The 16,281-nt window shown below is 42.6% G+C and overlaps 2 protein-coding genes across 3 annotated transcripts in view; both read left to right on the top strand.

Annotated features, from left to right (window-relative positions):
• Positions 1 to 2,579, top strand: part of LOC115176237 (H-2 class II histocompatibility antigen, A-U alpha chain-like) — a 2,861-nt gene extending 282 nt beyond the window's left edge. Inside the window, exons 2-4 of the mRNA XM_029736101.1 lie at positions 360 to 605; positions 1,070 to 1,351; positions 1,616 to 2,579. Of these exons, the coding sequence (XP_029591961.1) occupies positions 360 to 605; positions 1,070 to 1,351; positions 1,616 to 1,737 (650 nt within the window). The 3' untranslated portion in view covers positions 1,738 to 2,579. The remainder of the gene's footprint in view (positions 1 to 359; positions 606 to 1,069; positions 1,352 to 1,615) is intronic.
• Positions 2,580 to 4,088: 1,509 nt separating this feature from the next.
• LOC115176236 (H-2 class II histocompatibility antigen, E-S beta chain-like) lies at positions 4,089 to 8,697 on the top strand. 2 transcript variants are annotated; one of them, XM_029736098.1, is made up of 6 exons: positions 4,101 to 4,164; positions 4,774 to 5,040; positions 5,526 to 5,807; positions 8,051 to 8,164; positions 8,391 to 8,408; positions 8,515 to 8,697. In XM_029736098.1, exons 1-5 carry the CDS (start codon positions 4,101 to 4,103, stop codon positions 8,399 to 8,401), a joined length of 738 nt encoding a protein of 245 aa, XP_029591958.1. In that variant the 3' UTR covers positions 8,402 to 8,408; positions 8,515 to 8,697. The 2 variants fall into 2 exon arrangements, with proteins under 2 accessions (XP_029591960.1, XP_029591958.1); XM_029736100.1 differs by lacking the exons at positions 8,391 to 8,408; positions 8,515 to 8,697 and having other exon boundaries at positions 4,089 to 4,164; positions 8,051 to 8,214.
• The last annotated feature ends 7,584 nt before the right edge of the window (positions 8,698 to 16,281 follow it).

Here is a 16,281-nt window from a genome sequence, read left to right as displayed (position 1 = left end):
TGCACTCTGTTAATGATACTGGAAGTATAACATGCAACAGCTTGTTACAGGTTAGGAGTAGACCAGGGACAGGATGGTGTTTGGGTTATAGGTTATAGGGTTAGTTAGTGGATAGTTAAGTGTCTTGATAGTTAGTTGAACATCTTAAACCACCTGTAGTGGTCTATCCAAATATAGTATTACCACATTATTTTGTCACTAATTCAAACATTGAAGGGTTAAAGGATGTGTGTTCATGCTGGTAAAGAATGACAGTGATATGTTATTAAATGTTATTAAATAATGTGGCTGGATATCACAATGATGAGCTTCCAGATGTAATATACTAACAGTTTGTTTTATTGGGTTTCTTTTCTCAGTTCTGCATATTGATTTATATGTTAGTGGATGCAGTGATTCAGATGGAGTGGGTGTGTTTGGACTGGATGGGGAAGAGAAGTGGTACGCAGACTTCAACAAAGGGAAGGGAGTGGTGGTACAGCCTCCTTTTTCAGATCCATTGAACTACGACAGATTTTATGAACATGCTGTAGGTAGTCAGGAGATTTTGAAAGCAAACCTGGCCAAATGTATAAAAGCTTACAAGAACCCACCAGAGAAAATAGGTAAGAGAGAGAGAAAATAATCTAGAGTGAATTAATCAATAGAATTAAAGTAGTAATATAGTCACCTCACCTCTCATATGTATCATTTAAAAAAAATGTAACTCGTCAAGAACAAATTCTTATTTACAATGACGGCCTCCCGGGGAACAGTGGGTTAACTGCCTTGTTCAGGGGAGAACAACAGATTTGTACCTTGTCACCTCAGAGATTCAATCTAGCAACCTATGAACTACTGGCCCAATGCTCCAACCACTAGGCTACCTGCCGCCCCATATGTGTTATGGAGCTCCAACTATGATCATTGGTACAGCCTTTTAACATTACTACAACAAGCCTAGTCAATGGTCCAATACACTTACGTACTAATATCATGTGACCTAATGGCAGATGTAATATTGTTTTAGCCCAAAGCTATGACAACACAACAAGGAAGAATGAATGTGATATTAAATGTGTTTCCACAGTCCCTCCTCACAGCAGCATCTACCCCAGGGATGATGTGGAGCTCGGGGTGGAGAACACCCTCATCTGCCACGTCAGTGGGTTCTTCCCTCCACCAGTCAGAGTCAGGTGGACCAGGAACAATCAGAATGTGACAGAGGGAGTGCGTCTCAGCACCCCCTATCCCAACGCTGATGTCACCTTCAACCAGTTCTCCAGTCTGCCCTTCACCCCAGAGGAGGGAGACATCTATAGCTGTACTGTGGAGCACAAGGGCCTTACTGAGACCCTGACACGGATCTGGGGTGAGAAGACGCAATCACATTACATTTAGCCTGCATTACTTTTTGCTTCTTGTGAATATTTAAGTGTCACAAATGCATTGTTTCAGCCAGTTACTGTGCAATTTATAAAATTAGCAACAGTCCATCACTTGATGTTATTCCTCTGTGTGTGTGTGTGTGTGTGTGTGTGTGTGTGTGTGTGTGTGTGTGTGTGTGTGTGTGTGTGTGTGTGTGTGTGTGTGTGTGTGTGTGTGTGTGTGTGTGTGTGTGTGTGTGTGTCTACAGAACCTGAGGTGAGTCAGCCCAGTGTGGGTCCTGCTGTGTTCTGTGGTGTGGGTCTGACTCTGGGGCTGCTGGGAGTGGCTACCGGAACATTCTTCCTCATCAAAGGAAACCAGTGCAACTGAGACTACAGCTGTCAGAGCGTCATGGCAAATCTGTATAAATATAGAGTAGAGAGAATAGAGTAGTACTTTATTGATCCCAACTTGGGAAATTGTTTTATAACTCAGCATCATCAATAAATCGCAAAGACAAGACCTGTATCAATGACAAACACATGTTAAAGACACAATACGACACATAAGAAGGCACCTGCACCTTACTAGCCATAAAAGATAGAGACCCATTTGAGAAAGGTAAGACATGCTGTTGTCTATCCTGCTCTGGGAAAACAAACAACATTACTATTAAGAAGGCATCATAAATCAATTAAACATTCCACTTATTAAAAAGCCTCATGCCTCCTTCTGGACCTTCTGGGCATAACATTTTGGATGATCACTTGACCCTTGGCCTGCATCCTTTTTATGAACTTGCTTTCTGTATGATTCCATCAAGCTTGTTTAGGTCATCCTTTGCTATGTTTCTTTTCCATCACACATTGGTATAGGTCAACACACTAGCCACTAACTACACTGCTGTAGGACATGCGAAGAGGACTTTGCTATCATTTAAAGAATCTTTGTACTGTTAAAACTGATTATATAGACTGTAGATGGCAAAGATCCTTTTAAACCTCCTTAGGAATGTGAGGTTAAACTGTGCAGATAATTTGAAGGGGAGATGTATGTACACGGAATATTAAACTAGTCCCTGCTGCTCAGAAGATTGATTGGGGCTTAGCACCGCCAAATTGATGTACGTCTGGTATACGGTTTACCTCCAGTTTGAGTTATAGTTGGTATTTGTGTTTAATTTTTCCCTTTGTAACCTTTTACATGTTTATTAAAGCTTATTAGCCCTGAAACCCCTGGTCTGTGTCTTCAGGTTCCACTGCCACACGTGACACCCCCCACCCCCCACCTACCTATGGCGTGCCACAGCACATTCCATTGGGTCTATTGGGTGTTTGTTTACAGACAAACTGACTTCCTGATAGTTTCAATATACTATAAACTCCATAATGTAACTAATGACTAAAACAATAACAAGGTTCTATAACCAGCCAAGCACTGCCTGGCATAGTTCCACAAGGTAACAACTTGAGAAAGACAGGACAGAAAAACTACTGACAATAGTAGCCTTTGTTTTTGCATGATGCCTGTATGGTAGTCATGTAGGGAGGACTGTAATAAATGTTTGGACTGACCTGTGTAAGATATGTTTTACTCATTAAGAATAAGTACTTTGTTTTCTACCTACCGTCATGTCCAACCTAGAACAATTTAACATTTGAGTCATTTTGCAGATGCTCTTATCCAGAGCAGTGGGTGCATACATTTTCATAGTACACTTTTCCATACTATTAATGTAAATGTTTTATACTTAAACTAAAACTAAGGAGTGTGTGATTTAATTAGGTTAGACGTTAATTCATATAGGCTACACAGCTACCAAATATACATTTTTGATTGAGGCTGCCTGGAGTGCCAGATGGGAGGAATTAGCACTTTTGGGACTATTTTGATTGATTCTATTACACCAGGGAAGCTCAATGAGGCTAAACTAAAGTAAGGAAAGAAAAGAAATACTATTTGAACCCAGGTCTGCTACAAACAGACACAGATAGTGGTCTACAAGTGTGCCCTCCTGTGAAAGTGCCCCTGAAAAAAATCTGTATTTGAATTCTTATATATTGAATAGTATTTCTCATTTTATTTTACATAACACGTATAAAAACATATTTTGTTTAGTTTCTTCATTTTATTTGTTTTATTTGTTTTCAATTTTGTCACTGTAACGCCCTGGCCATAGAGAGGAGTTTTTGTTCTCTATTTTTGGATTAGGCCAGGGTGTTACATGGGTGGGCGTTCTAGGTTTCTTTTTCTATGTTGGTGGTTTTCTTTGTTTCAGCGGTGTATGACTCTCAATCAGGAACAGGTGTAGATCGTTGTTGCTGATTGAGAGTCATACATAGGCAGCCTGTTTTTCCTTTGGGGTTTGTGGGTGAATGTTTTCTGTTTAGTTTGTTCCTGACAGAGCTGTTGCTGATCGTTTTCTTGGTTTCTTTTTGTATAGTGTTCAGTTGGTCATTAAAACGCTTTCGTGATGAACACATCCTCCGCTGCACCTTGGTCTCATTTCAACGACATCCGTTACAGTCACCAGATTTGGATCCCCTATCATAGTGATATTGAAAAGTTTGATACAATTAATACAATTTAGTGAATGGTGAAAATAATAATTATATTTAAGGTCGTCTTGTAGGGTCTGCCTGGTAACACGTGATGCTGTGTGTCGGCAGCAGAGGACTGGCCCATTTCCTCAACAGTTAATTCCTTTCCCTCTGAGCTGCTGTCTTTAATTCACTATCACTCAGCAGAGGAACATGTCGATTCCAATTGCCTTCTACATTTGCCTGACCCTGTTTTTGTCCATATTCTATGGAATAGGTAAGTTGTGGACACATTTTAGTTGATCATGCTTGAAATCATGTCTGAGTTATTAGAATCATGGACATTTAGATTACACAGGGGGGTATTTTGTGTAACAAAGACTTAGTAAATCAGGACATTTGCATAAGCATATTTGAAGTAATTCTGCAATATTCTTCTCGACTCTGACAATGTATAGTACGTGACGGTAGAATGGTACTGGCATTAAGCGTAAACCAGACATAACTTAATTAAATAATGCATGTAAGCCTAGTACATATCAACAAAGCATCAATTACACACCTGGCAAATAGCATGAAGTCTTTTAAAATCATCATAAGCTTTTATTTATTGAAGGTTGTTTTGTAGAAACGTCTTTCAGCAGATAGACACACTATATTGTCAAATATTATATAGTGGAATACAACATGGTTGGATAAAAATCTACCATCTTTTGTGTAAATGAGTATAGACTGTGACATGATTCCTTTCAAAATATAAAATAAACAAGTTTATAAAATTGGCAGGATACTACATTTAACATCATAGTAATTATAACTGTATGGAATTTTGATTGTCTCTTTTAATCTGACAAAACAATGACCTGTATTTATGTTTACCTTTCAGATGGATATTTTTATCACAGGGTGTCAGAGTGCCGATACTCCTCAAAGGACCTGCAGGGTATAGAGTATATAGACTCTTTCTACTTCAATCAGGCTGAACATGTCAGATTCAACAGCACTGTGGGGAAGTATGTTGGATACACTGAGTATGGTGTGAAGAGTGCAGACGCATGGAACAAAGATTACCTGGTTCAAGAGCTAGGGGCGCTGGAGAGTTACTGCAAGTATAACGCTGCTATCTACTACGGCGCCATACTGGACAAGACAGGTGAGCAGGGCTCCTTAGCACCACTTACAGTCCTCTGACTGATCAAGTGAAGACAATTATTATTTTATTCAGGAGAAGATAATGGTAGAGATTCAGGGATTAAAAATACCTATTTATCTAGACTAAAGTTAAAAACGTAATTAAAACAGGGATTTTTATCTAAATTGGATGGATGAATAACGTTTTTTTTCTTGAATAGTTTTATAGCTGCAACTATATTTAAACACTGACTCTAGTGACTCTGGGTTATATCTGAAAACAAACAGAATATTAATAGACAGAACATTACAGTATGACTAGTCAGCTATGTATCAACAGTTCAGTCCTAATCATCTACTGTATGTACATTCCAGCTCATCTATCTAATGAAGTGTAATTTATAAAGTACAGTCTAGGTTCAATACTATCAGAACTATGGACTATATGATATACATCCAATAATATATAGTGAACTACGGTGACAAATGTTTTGTTTCCTCCGTTAGTTGCGCCCCATGTCAGACTGAGCTCAGTGACTCCCCCTAGTGGCAGACACCCTGCCATGCTGATGTGCAGCGCCTATGACTTCTACCCCAAACCAATCAGAGTGACCTGGCTGAGGGACGGACGTGAGGTGAAATCTGATGTGATCTCCACTGAGGAGCTGGCTAACGGGGACTGGTACTACCAGATCCACTCCCACTTGGAGTACACACCCAGGTCTGGAGAGAAGATCTCCTGTATGGTGGAGCACATCAGTCTCAGTGAGCCCATGATGTATCACTGCGGTAAGGGGTGATAGTGGGGTGAGGGCTGAGAGTGGGGTGAGGGCTGAGAGTGGGGTGAGGGCTGAGAGTGGGGTGAGGGCTGAGAGTGGGGTGAGGGGTGAGAGTGGGGTGAGGGGTGAGAGTGGGGTAATGGGTGAGAGTGGGGTAATGGGTGAGAGTGGGGTAATGGGTGATAGTGGGGTAATGGGTGAGAGTGGGGTAAGGGCTGAGAGTGGGGTGAGGGGTGAGAGTGGGGTGAGGGGTGAGAGTGGGGTGAGGGGTGAGAGTGGGGTAAGGGCTGAGAGTGGGGTAATGGGTGAGAGTGGGGTAATGGGTGATAGTGGGGTAATGGGTGAGAGTGGGGTAAGGGCTGAGAGTGGGGTGAGGGCTGAGAGTGGGGTGAGGGCTGAGAGTGGGGTAAGGGCTGAGAGTGGGGTGAGGGCTGAGAGTGGGGTAAGGGCTGAGAGTGGGGTGAGGGCTGAGAGTGGGGTAAGGGCTGAGAGTGGGGTGAGGGCTGAGAGTGGGGTAAGGGGTGATAGGGGGGTGAGAGTGGGGTGAGAGTGGGGTGAGAGTGGGGTAAGGGGTGAGAGTGGGGTGAGGGGTGAGAGTGGGGTGAGAGTGGGGTGAGGGGTGAGAGTGGGGTGAGGGGTGAGAGTGGGGTAATGGGGTGATAGTGGGGTGAGAGTGGGGTGAGGGGTGAGAGTGGGGTGAGGGGTGAGAGTGGGGTAAGGGCTGATAGTGGGGTGAGAGTGGGGTGAGGGGTGAGAGTGGGGTGAGAGTGGGGTGAGGGGTGATAGTGGGGTGAGAGTGGGGTGAGGGCTGAGAGTGGGGTAAGGGCTGAGAGTGGGGTAATGGGTGATAGTGGGGTAAGGGCTGAGAGTGGGGTGAGGGCTGAGAGTGGGGTGAGGGCTGAGAGTGGGGTAAGGGCTGAGAGTGGGGTGAGGGCTGAGAGTGGGGTAAGGGGTGATAGGGGGGTGAGAGTGGGGTGAGAGTGGGGTGAGAGTGGGGTAAGGGGTGAGAGTGGGGTGAGGGGTGAGAGTGGGGTGAGAGTGGGGTGAGGGGTGAGAGTGGGGTGAGGGCTGAGAGTGGGGTGAGGGCTGAGAGTGGGGTGAGGGCTGAGAGTGGGGTGAGGGCTGAGAGTGGGGTAAGGGCTGAGAGTGGGGTGAGGGCTGAGAGTGGGGTAAGGGCTGAGAGTGGGGTGAGGGCTGAGAGTGGGGTAAGGGCTGAGAGTGGGGTGAGGGCTGAGAGTGGGGTAAGGGGTGATAGGGGGGTGATAGGGGGGTGAGAGTGGGGTGAGAGTGGGGTAAGGGGTGAGAGTGGGGTGAGGGGTGAGAGTGGGGTGAGAGTGGGGTGAGGGGTGAGAGTGGGGTGAGGGGTGAGAGTGGGGTAATGGGGTGATAGTGGGGTGAGAGTGGGGTGAGGGGTGAGAGTGGGGTGAGGGGTGAGAGTGGGGTAAGGGCTGATAGTGGGGTGAGAGTGGGGTGAGGGGTGAGAGTGGGGTGAGAGTGGGGTGAGGGGTGATAGTGGGGTGAGAGTGGGGTGAGGGCTGAGAGTGGGGTAAGGGCTGAGAGTGGGGTAAGGGCTGAGAGTGGGGTAATGGGTGATAGTGGGGTAAGGGTGTGAGAGTGGGGTGAGAGTGGGGTGAGAGTGGGGTAAGGGTGTGAGAGTGGGGTGAGAGTGGGGTGAGAGTGGGGTGAGGGGTGAGAGTGGGGTAAGGGTGTGAGAGTGGGGTAATGGTGTGAGAGTGGGGTAATGGTGTGAGAGTGGGGTAAGGGTGTGAGAGTGGGGTAAGGGTGTGAGAGTGGGGTAATGGTGTGAGAGTGGGGTAATGGTGTGAGAGTGGGGTAATGGTGTGAGAGTGGGGTAAGGGTGTGAGAGTGGGGTAATGGTGTGAGAGTGGGGTAAGGGTGTGAGAGTGGGGTAATGGTGTGAGAGTGGGGTGAGGGGTGAGAGTGGGGTGAGGGGTGAGAGTGGGGTAAGGGTGTGAGAGTGGGGTAATGGTGTGAGAGTGGGGTGAGAGTGGGGTGAGAGTGGGGTAATGGTGTGAGAGTGGGGTAATGGTGTGAGAGTGGGGTAATGGTGTGAGAGTGGGGTAATGGTGTGAGAGTGGGGTAATGGTGTGAGAGTGGGGTAATGGTGTGAGAGTGGGGTAATGGGATGTGAGGTAAGGGTGGTACACAGAGTATGCTGTGTGTGTATTTAATAGAATACTGTTATTGAATCACAGTAATATTGTTGATGAAATGATCCATTCTCTCTGACAGACCCGTCCCTGCCTGAGGCTGAGAGGAATAAGATAGCGATCGGGGCGTCTGGTCTGGTGCTGGGAGCCATCTTGGCATTAGCAGGACTGATCTACTACAAGAAGAAGTCTGCTGGTGAGGTCATCAGTGTGTAGAAAACATAGATATATACACTCTAGAGAGGACATAGGGCTTTCTGATAGGACAGTATGGTTATACAGCACTTGGAAGGAATGATGACAACTTGATGTAATAGTGTATAGAACAGCGTAAGGGATTGTGTTCATCAACATGTGAATGTTATAATGATTCATATTCTCTCTCTTTCTCTCTCCCTCTGTCTCTCTCTCTTCTATAACAGGGGTGCTCTAGTACTAAGGTGAGACTCCTATTCTGATGAATTACCAGTTACAATGGCTCATGTTAAAGATGTCATTATAGTCATTTGATGTCTCACTACTAATACCTGTTTACTATATTTTCAGGCTTGAAGGAACATTGCTGAATCTGCTGCAGAAATGGATCCAAAATGAGATTTTCTTGTTTGTTATAAACCAGTGTTCCTGATAGGACGTTACTGCTTGAGTGTTTAACTGGACATGAATCAATACTTTCTTAATGAAGCATATTGTTGGTAACATATGTTATCCTTACACCTTTCATATTAATCCATTAACAACTTTAGGCTTGATAGTATTTAGACAGTTAGTGCTGAGAATCATGTAAATCAGTTGATTATTACCTTAAAAACCTCTTACATCTAGACGTTCCGCTAGCGGAACACCGCTCCAATACCCAATGATGGGCGTGGCGCGAATTACAAACTCCTCGAAAATCCGAAAACTTCAATTTTTCAAACATATGACTATTTTACACCATTTTAAAGACTCTCCTTTATCTAACCACACTGTCCGATTTCAAAAAGGCTTTACAGCGAAAGCAAAACATTAGATTATGTCAGCAGAGTACCCAGCCAGAAATAATCAGACACCCGTTTTTCAAGCTAGCATATAATGTCACAAAAACCAAAACCACAGCTAAATGCAGCACTAACCTTTGATGATCTTCATCAGATGACACTCCTAGGACATTATGTTATACAATACATGCATGTTTTGTTCAATCAAGTTCATATTTATATCAAAAAACAGCTTTTTACATTAGCATGTGACGTTCAGAACTAGCATTCCCACCGAACACTTCCGGTGAATTTACTAAATTACTCACGATAAACGTTCACAAAAAACATAACAATTATTTTAAGAATTATAGATACAGAGCTCCTTTATGCAATCGCGGTGTCCGATTTTAAAATAGCTTTTCGGTGAAAGCACATTTTGCAATATTCTGAGTAGATAGCCCGGCCATCACAGGCTAGCTATTTTGACACCCACCAAGTTTGGTACTCACCAAACTCAGATTTACTATAAGAAAAATTGGCTTACCTTTGCTGTTCTTCGTCAGAATGCACTCCCAGGACTTCTACTTCAATAACAAATGTTGGTTTGGTTCCAAATAATCCATAGTTATATCCAAATAGCGGCGTTTTGTTCGTGCGTTCAAGACACTATCTGAAGGGTAACAAAGGGTGACGCGCCGGCTTGTTTCGTGACAAAAAATTTAATGCTATTTTTCTCGTAAAATAGCAATAATATTCCGACCGGGAGTCGTTGTTTTCGTTCAAAGACTGAAAATGCAAAATGGACTCTTCACGTGCATGCGCGCGCCCGTCTCATTATTCTCAGATCGACCACTATCCAATTGCGCTACTGTTTTTCAGCCAGAGACTGCAGAGTCATCATTCAATGTTCTGGCGCCTTCTGAGAGCCTATGGGAGCCTTAGAAAGTGTCACGTTACAGCAAAGATCCTCTGTTTTGGATAGAGATGACAAAGAAGGCCAAGAAATGGTCAGACAGGGTACTTCCTATACAGAATCTTCTCAGATTTTGGCCTGCCATTTGAGTTCTGTTATACTCACAGACACCATTCAAACAGTTGTAGAAACTTTGGAGTGTTTTCTATCCAAAGCTACTAATATGCATATTCTAGTTTCTGGGCAGGAGTAATAACCAGATTAAATCGGGTACGTTTTTTATCCGGCCGTGAAAATACTGCCCCCTATCCATAACAAGTTAATAGATGTGGTAGAGAACTGCTTTAACACTAAGTTATTATGAGTGGGCAGCATATACAACAGTCCACTGTGCTGGGGGTTCTTTACCCAGCTGTACTGTTGTCTTTTCACTAACAAATAACACACTTGTTCTTGATGGAACAAATAACATGTTCAGTAAATGGTGAACATACTGTGTGGTAATACTGAAGTTTTGAGAGAGATTTAAACACTGGTTAATGAGAATAGGTTCAGTCTTTGTTTTCATTTCTTCATGTTTTAGACTTTAAAAGTCCCCCTGTACTGACATCAAACCCCTGGAAAGTAACCTCCTTCATGTCTCATTGATAATGTTTTATATGGTTGATTTCAGCGCCTTCATTTTCTGCTCTGTCATGGTTGTGGTGTCTTGTCTTCTATAAAACTGGGACACATTTTACACATTCCTCTGATTTGGTACAAGCTTTTCAATAAAACATTAAACATGTCATGATGCATTCTGTTTACTAGGTTGGGTTTGATGTTTTCTAGGTATCTGAGGCAAAATGACGGTGACCTTGAACAAGTCGTGAATCGGTCACTTTCTTGTGGTTGGTGTGGTGGCTAATTTCTGCGTTACCAAATGAGGAGAGTTACAAACTTCACACACCAGTCAGAGTTATACTTAAAACTACATCTTTAATTATAAGAGCTTTTTGCAAAAGCACTTTGACTTTCAATGATGTGCCATTTCTAATGAACCATTGAAAGTGACAACACAAACGTTCAAAGATCTTTTATAGCCAAGATACACCCCTCGCAACATACATGATGAACAACAGATTCATAGAATGGGTCACAAGGTTAAGTTTTGTATGAAAGATATCTATAAAAGATAGCAGACAGCAGACAGCAGACACACTGTTCGGTCTCTCCCTGGTACGGTATAGAACAGACCAGTGTCTGGTCCTCCTACTCCAAACCGTCTCTCCCTGGTACGGTATAGAACAGACCAGCGTCTGGTCCTCCTACTCCAAACTGGATCCGTCTCTCCCTGGTACGGTATAGAACAGACCAGTGTCTGGTCCTCCTACTCCAAACTGGATCCGTCTCGCCCTGGTACGGTATAGAACAGAACCATTAGCTCATGTTATCTGGAATGCTCTTTAGGTTTATTTACCCAAAGATATCGTAAATCTCCTCTATCAGTGTTATCTCATAGAGGCCCATCCTCAGTAAAACACATACAATAGTTAACAGAATACTCTATTCTGTCGAATATTACAACCATTATAATACAATACAAGCATTATAACATATTCTTGCAATTTTCCACGACATCTCCCCCATTTTGAGAATCTTCTCAACTTAAAAGAAAATTACAAGATTTAAGAACATTCGTTCACAGAAAATACATATATTCTACATAAACCAAAAATCATAAAACAATAACTCATTGCATGGGGTTCCTGCACATGACCAGCTTCCACAGCACTGATTCAGCCTCATTCAAACCCCCAACACATTTTCTAAACACTCTAGCAATTTGTCTGGGAAGGATATGATACACAGTCACCTGCACGAACTCACGAAGAAAAACAAAAAATGCATACAGTTTATGAGATTCAAAGCTATATTTTCCATAGACAGTGAAAAGCACATGTGTAATGCATAATGCTGTGCATGCAACATTGGAGTTTAATAATATATTCTTTAGTTATCTATCACACTCCAATGGATCAGCATAGTATGTTGGAAAATACTATTTCCATCCCAGAAACTACAATTAGCATATCTTGTTGTACAAATCCAGGTAATGACTCCTAGTTAAAATAAAACGTATTCCCTTGGTGCCTAATGAACATGACCCAAGACAAGCATCATGATTCCACTATTCATAAGGCAATGCCTATTGATCAAATAGATTAGGATCATTTTCATTCTCCAGATCAGAGTTCACCCATGTCATCCACCATGTCATGCTTATAATAACCTCAACATCTTTAGTTCATAACAACAATCAAAACAATCAATCCCTAACACATTAATTGCTTCACTCATATAGATATTAACATACTCAACCCAAATCAATCCTTCAGTTTTAAAGATCATTCAGTATAATTATCCCATAATTCTACTATTAACTTATTTTATCATGATTATTCTACAGATCAGTATCTCAATGCATTCTTAATCTAAATTACTATAATTTTACGTGGTGTAGACCTCTACAATCAACCTGATACCCCAAAAGTCTAAACAGTTATGGGCACCGTTGACCAAACCCCTCTCTCCAGGCACTGATTCTTCTGGCGTCCTCTTCGTTCTTCTTCAGATAGCTTTAAAGTTCAAAGTGAATGACCCATTGTAATGTCCCAATGGCAATGTTTCACCTTAGACTCCCATTATGTCTTGTCCATTCGTCAACCAATATATCAGCAACATAAGAATAGTTTAGAACAGCACCTTTCCCCATGCTCACTCCACGTGGACTCATATCACACTCCTGAGAGAAACATGAGAGAAAAGCAGTTGATAGCTTAGATCGGATACTGTACACCGGTTGCTGGCTCGGCCATTCCTCTCAGTAGAAATGGTTCGGACAGGGCCATATTCAACGCCTTCGTCACTCCTTCTTCAGCCAATTAGAGGGGGTTTGAGGTACACACACTGTTCGGTCCAATTATCTCTTCCATGCATTAAGATACCGTCTGATGTCACTTTTCATGATAACCTCGAAAGAACAGATCAGAACAACAGTTTAGTTCAGTTCATTAACTACATGATAAATTATTACTTTTACCAATTATTCTTAATACAAATGTCTAAACATATTTCAAAGACAATAACAACTCATTCTATTGAAACTATTCTTTCAAATTGGCTAATACTTCCCATCACAATTTCAACTCCATCGCAGAGCCACAGAATCAGGAAGTTAGACCTATAACCCATCAGGAATAGAACAGAAGAAACAACACAACAATACACTCCTTCACATATCACTCAAGGTGTGTAAACTTCAATCCAAAACCTCAAAGGACTGAATCCAAAACCTCAAAGGACTGTATCCTCCCCCATTTTTAACATACAACTCTCCATGAGAGTAATGCATAAAACAACACTACTACTGGTCAAAAGATAAAACAACATTTCAAATAACATAATCAAATTAAAATCACTACTCTGAAAAATTCCACAAAGAAAAATTATGGTACCCATTTAGTCATAGGAAAATAGACAGCCTACCCTTAGTTAAAGGCAATGCCCTCCTTCACATTGGTCCAAATTACAAATATGTCTATGAACTTTAAACTCCATCATAATTATCAATTTCACGAATTACCTTGAAATCAGTAAAACAAATGACCTAAAATTCTTTATCCAAATGGCGTTCCCATGAGGCTGATCAGACCACACAGGAAAGCCCTGACACAGGCCATAAGTCAAACCACCCTTCAAAGAGGTGTTTCTTACTATTTTAGACAAATTAAAGTTAATTCAAATTAAATGTAATTAAGTAATTAAAAATAATTACATGTTGTATCCCAGGTTCCCAGAACATTTCTTTATCAAAAGAATTCACATTTTTAATTAAAACTCAGAAAATACAAATTCCATGTGCGTGCATGCCCCTTTAAGATATCTTAGCACTAAGTCAAATGGAAAACCCACCCAACCAAACCAAACCCAAAGGAAATAGAAAAAAAACAAATCACTTCAACTGCAGGCCTTTCTAATTGACCTGGCCCGGGTATCCTCAAATCAAAGTTTATTTGTCACGTGCGCTGAATACAACAGGTGAAATGCTTACTTACAGGCTCTAACCAATAGTGCAAAAAAGGTATTAGGTAAAGAAATAAAAACAACAGTAAAAAGACAGGCTATATACAGTAGAGAGGCTATATACAGTAGAGAGGCTATATACAGTAGAGAGGCTATATACAGTAGAGAGACTATATACAGTAGTGAGGCTGTATACAGTAGCGAGGCTATATACAGTAGAGAGGCTATATACAGTAGAGAGGCTATATACAGTAGAGAGGCTATATACAGTAGTGAGGCTGTATACAGTAGAGAGGCTATATACAGTAGAGAGACTATATACAGTAGAGAGGCTATATACAGTAGAGAGGCTATATACAGTAGTGAGGCTGTATACAGTAGAGAGGCTATATACAGTAGAGGCTATATACAGTAGAGAGACTATAAAAGTAGTGAGGCTACATACAGACACTGGTTAGTCAGGCTGATTGAGGTAGTATGTACATGTAGATATGGTTAAAGTGACTATGCATATATGATGAACAGAGAGTAGCAGTAGCGTAAAAGAGGGGTTGGCGGGTGGTGGGACACTATGCAGATAGTCCGGGTAGCCAATGTGCGGGAGCACTGGTTGGTCGGCCCAATTGAGGTAGTATGTACATGAATGTATAGTTAAAGTGACTATGCATATATGATAAACAAAGAGTAGCAGCAGCATAAAAGAGGGGTTGGGGGGGCACACAATGCAAATAGTCCGGGTATCCATTTGATTACCTGTTCAGGAGTCTTATGGCTTGGGGGTAAAAACTGTTGAGAAGTCTTTTTGTCCTAGACTTGGCACTCCGGTACCGCTTGCCATGTGGTAGTCGAGAGAATAGTTTACGACTGGGGTGGCTGGGGTCTTTGACAATTCTTAGGGCCTTCCTCTGACACCGCCTGGTGTAGAGGACCTGGATGGCAGGAAGCTTGGCCCCAGTGATGTACTGGGCCGTACGCACTACCCTCTATAGTGCCTTGTGGTCAGAGGCCGAGCAATTGCCGTACCAGGCAGTGATGCAACCAGTCAGGATGCTCTCGATGGTGCAGCTGTAGAACCTTTTGAGGATCTCAGGACCCATGCCAAATCTTTTTAGTTTCCTGAGGGGGAATAGGCTTTGTCGTGCCCTCTTCACGAATGTCTTGGTGTGTTTGCACAATTATAGTTTGTTGTTAATGTGGACACCAAGGAACTTGAAGCTCTCAACCTGCTCCAATACAGCCCCGTCGATGAGAATGGGGGCGTGTTTGGTCCTCCTTTTCCTGTAGTCCACAATAATCTCCTTAGTCTTGGTTACATTGAGGGAGAGGTTGTTATTCTGGCACAACCAGAAGGATATTGACCTCACCCCGTCAGTAGAGGATGCCTGGTTATTCTTTAAAAGTGCCTTCCTCACCATCTTAAATAAGCATGCCCCATTCAAAAAATGTAGAACCAGGAACAGATATAGCCCTTGGTTCTCTCCAGACCTGACTGCCCTTAACCAACACAAAAACATCCTGTGGTGTTCTGCATTAGCATCGAACAGCCCCCATGATATGCAACTTTTCAGGGAAGTTAGGAACAAATATACACAGGCAGTTAGGAAAGCTAAAGCTTAGCTTATTCAAGCAGAAATTTGCATCCTGTAGCACAAACTCAAAAAAGTTCTGGGACACTGTAAAGTCCATGGAGAATAAGAGCACCTCCTCCTAGCTGCCCACTGCACTAAGGCTAGGAAGGTAGGAAATACTGTCACCACCGATAAATCCACTATAATTGAGAATTTCAATAAGCATTGTTCTACGGCTGGCCATGCTTTCCACCTGGCTACCCCTACTGCAGTCAACAGCACTGCACCCCCCACAGCAACTCACTCAAGCCTTCCCCATTTCTCCTTCTCCCAAATCCATTCAGCTGATGTTCTAAAAGAGCTGCAAAATCTTGACCCCTACAAATCAGCCGGGCTAGACAATCGGGACCCTCTCTGTCTAAAATTATCTGCCGAAATTGTTGCAACCTCTATTACTAGCCTGTTCAACCTCTTTTTCGTATCGTCTGAGATTCCCATAGATTGGAAAGCTGCTACGGTCATCCACCTCTTCAAAGGGGGAGACACTCTAGACCCAAACTGCTACAGACCTATATCTATTCTACCCTGCCTTTCTAAGGTCTTCGAAAGCCAAGTTAACAAACAGATTACCGACCATTTCGAATCCCACCGTACCTTCTCCGCTATGCAATCTGGTTTCAGAGCTGGTCATGGGTGCACCTCAGCCACGCTCAAGGTCCTAAACAATATCATAACCGCCATCAACATTACTGTGCAGCCCTATTCATCGACCTGGCCAAGGATTTCGACTCTGTCAATCACCACA

This window comes from Salmo trutta, chromosome 36 (genome assembly GCF_901001165.1).
Source record: "Salmo trutta chromosome 36, fSalTru1.1, whole genome shotgun sequence".
In the NCBI taxonomy this organism is placed as follows: Eukaryota; Metazoa; Chordata; class Actinopteri; order Salmoniformes; family Salmonidae; genus Salmo; species Salmo trutta.
This window is presented reverse-complemented; position numbering and strand designations above follow the sequence as displayed.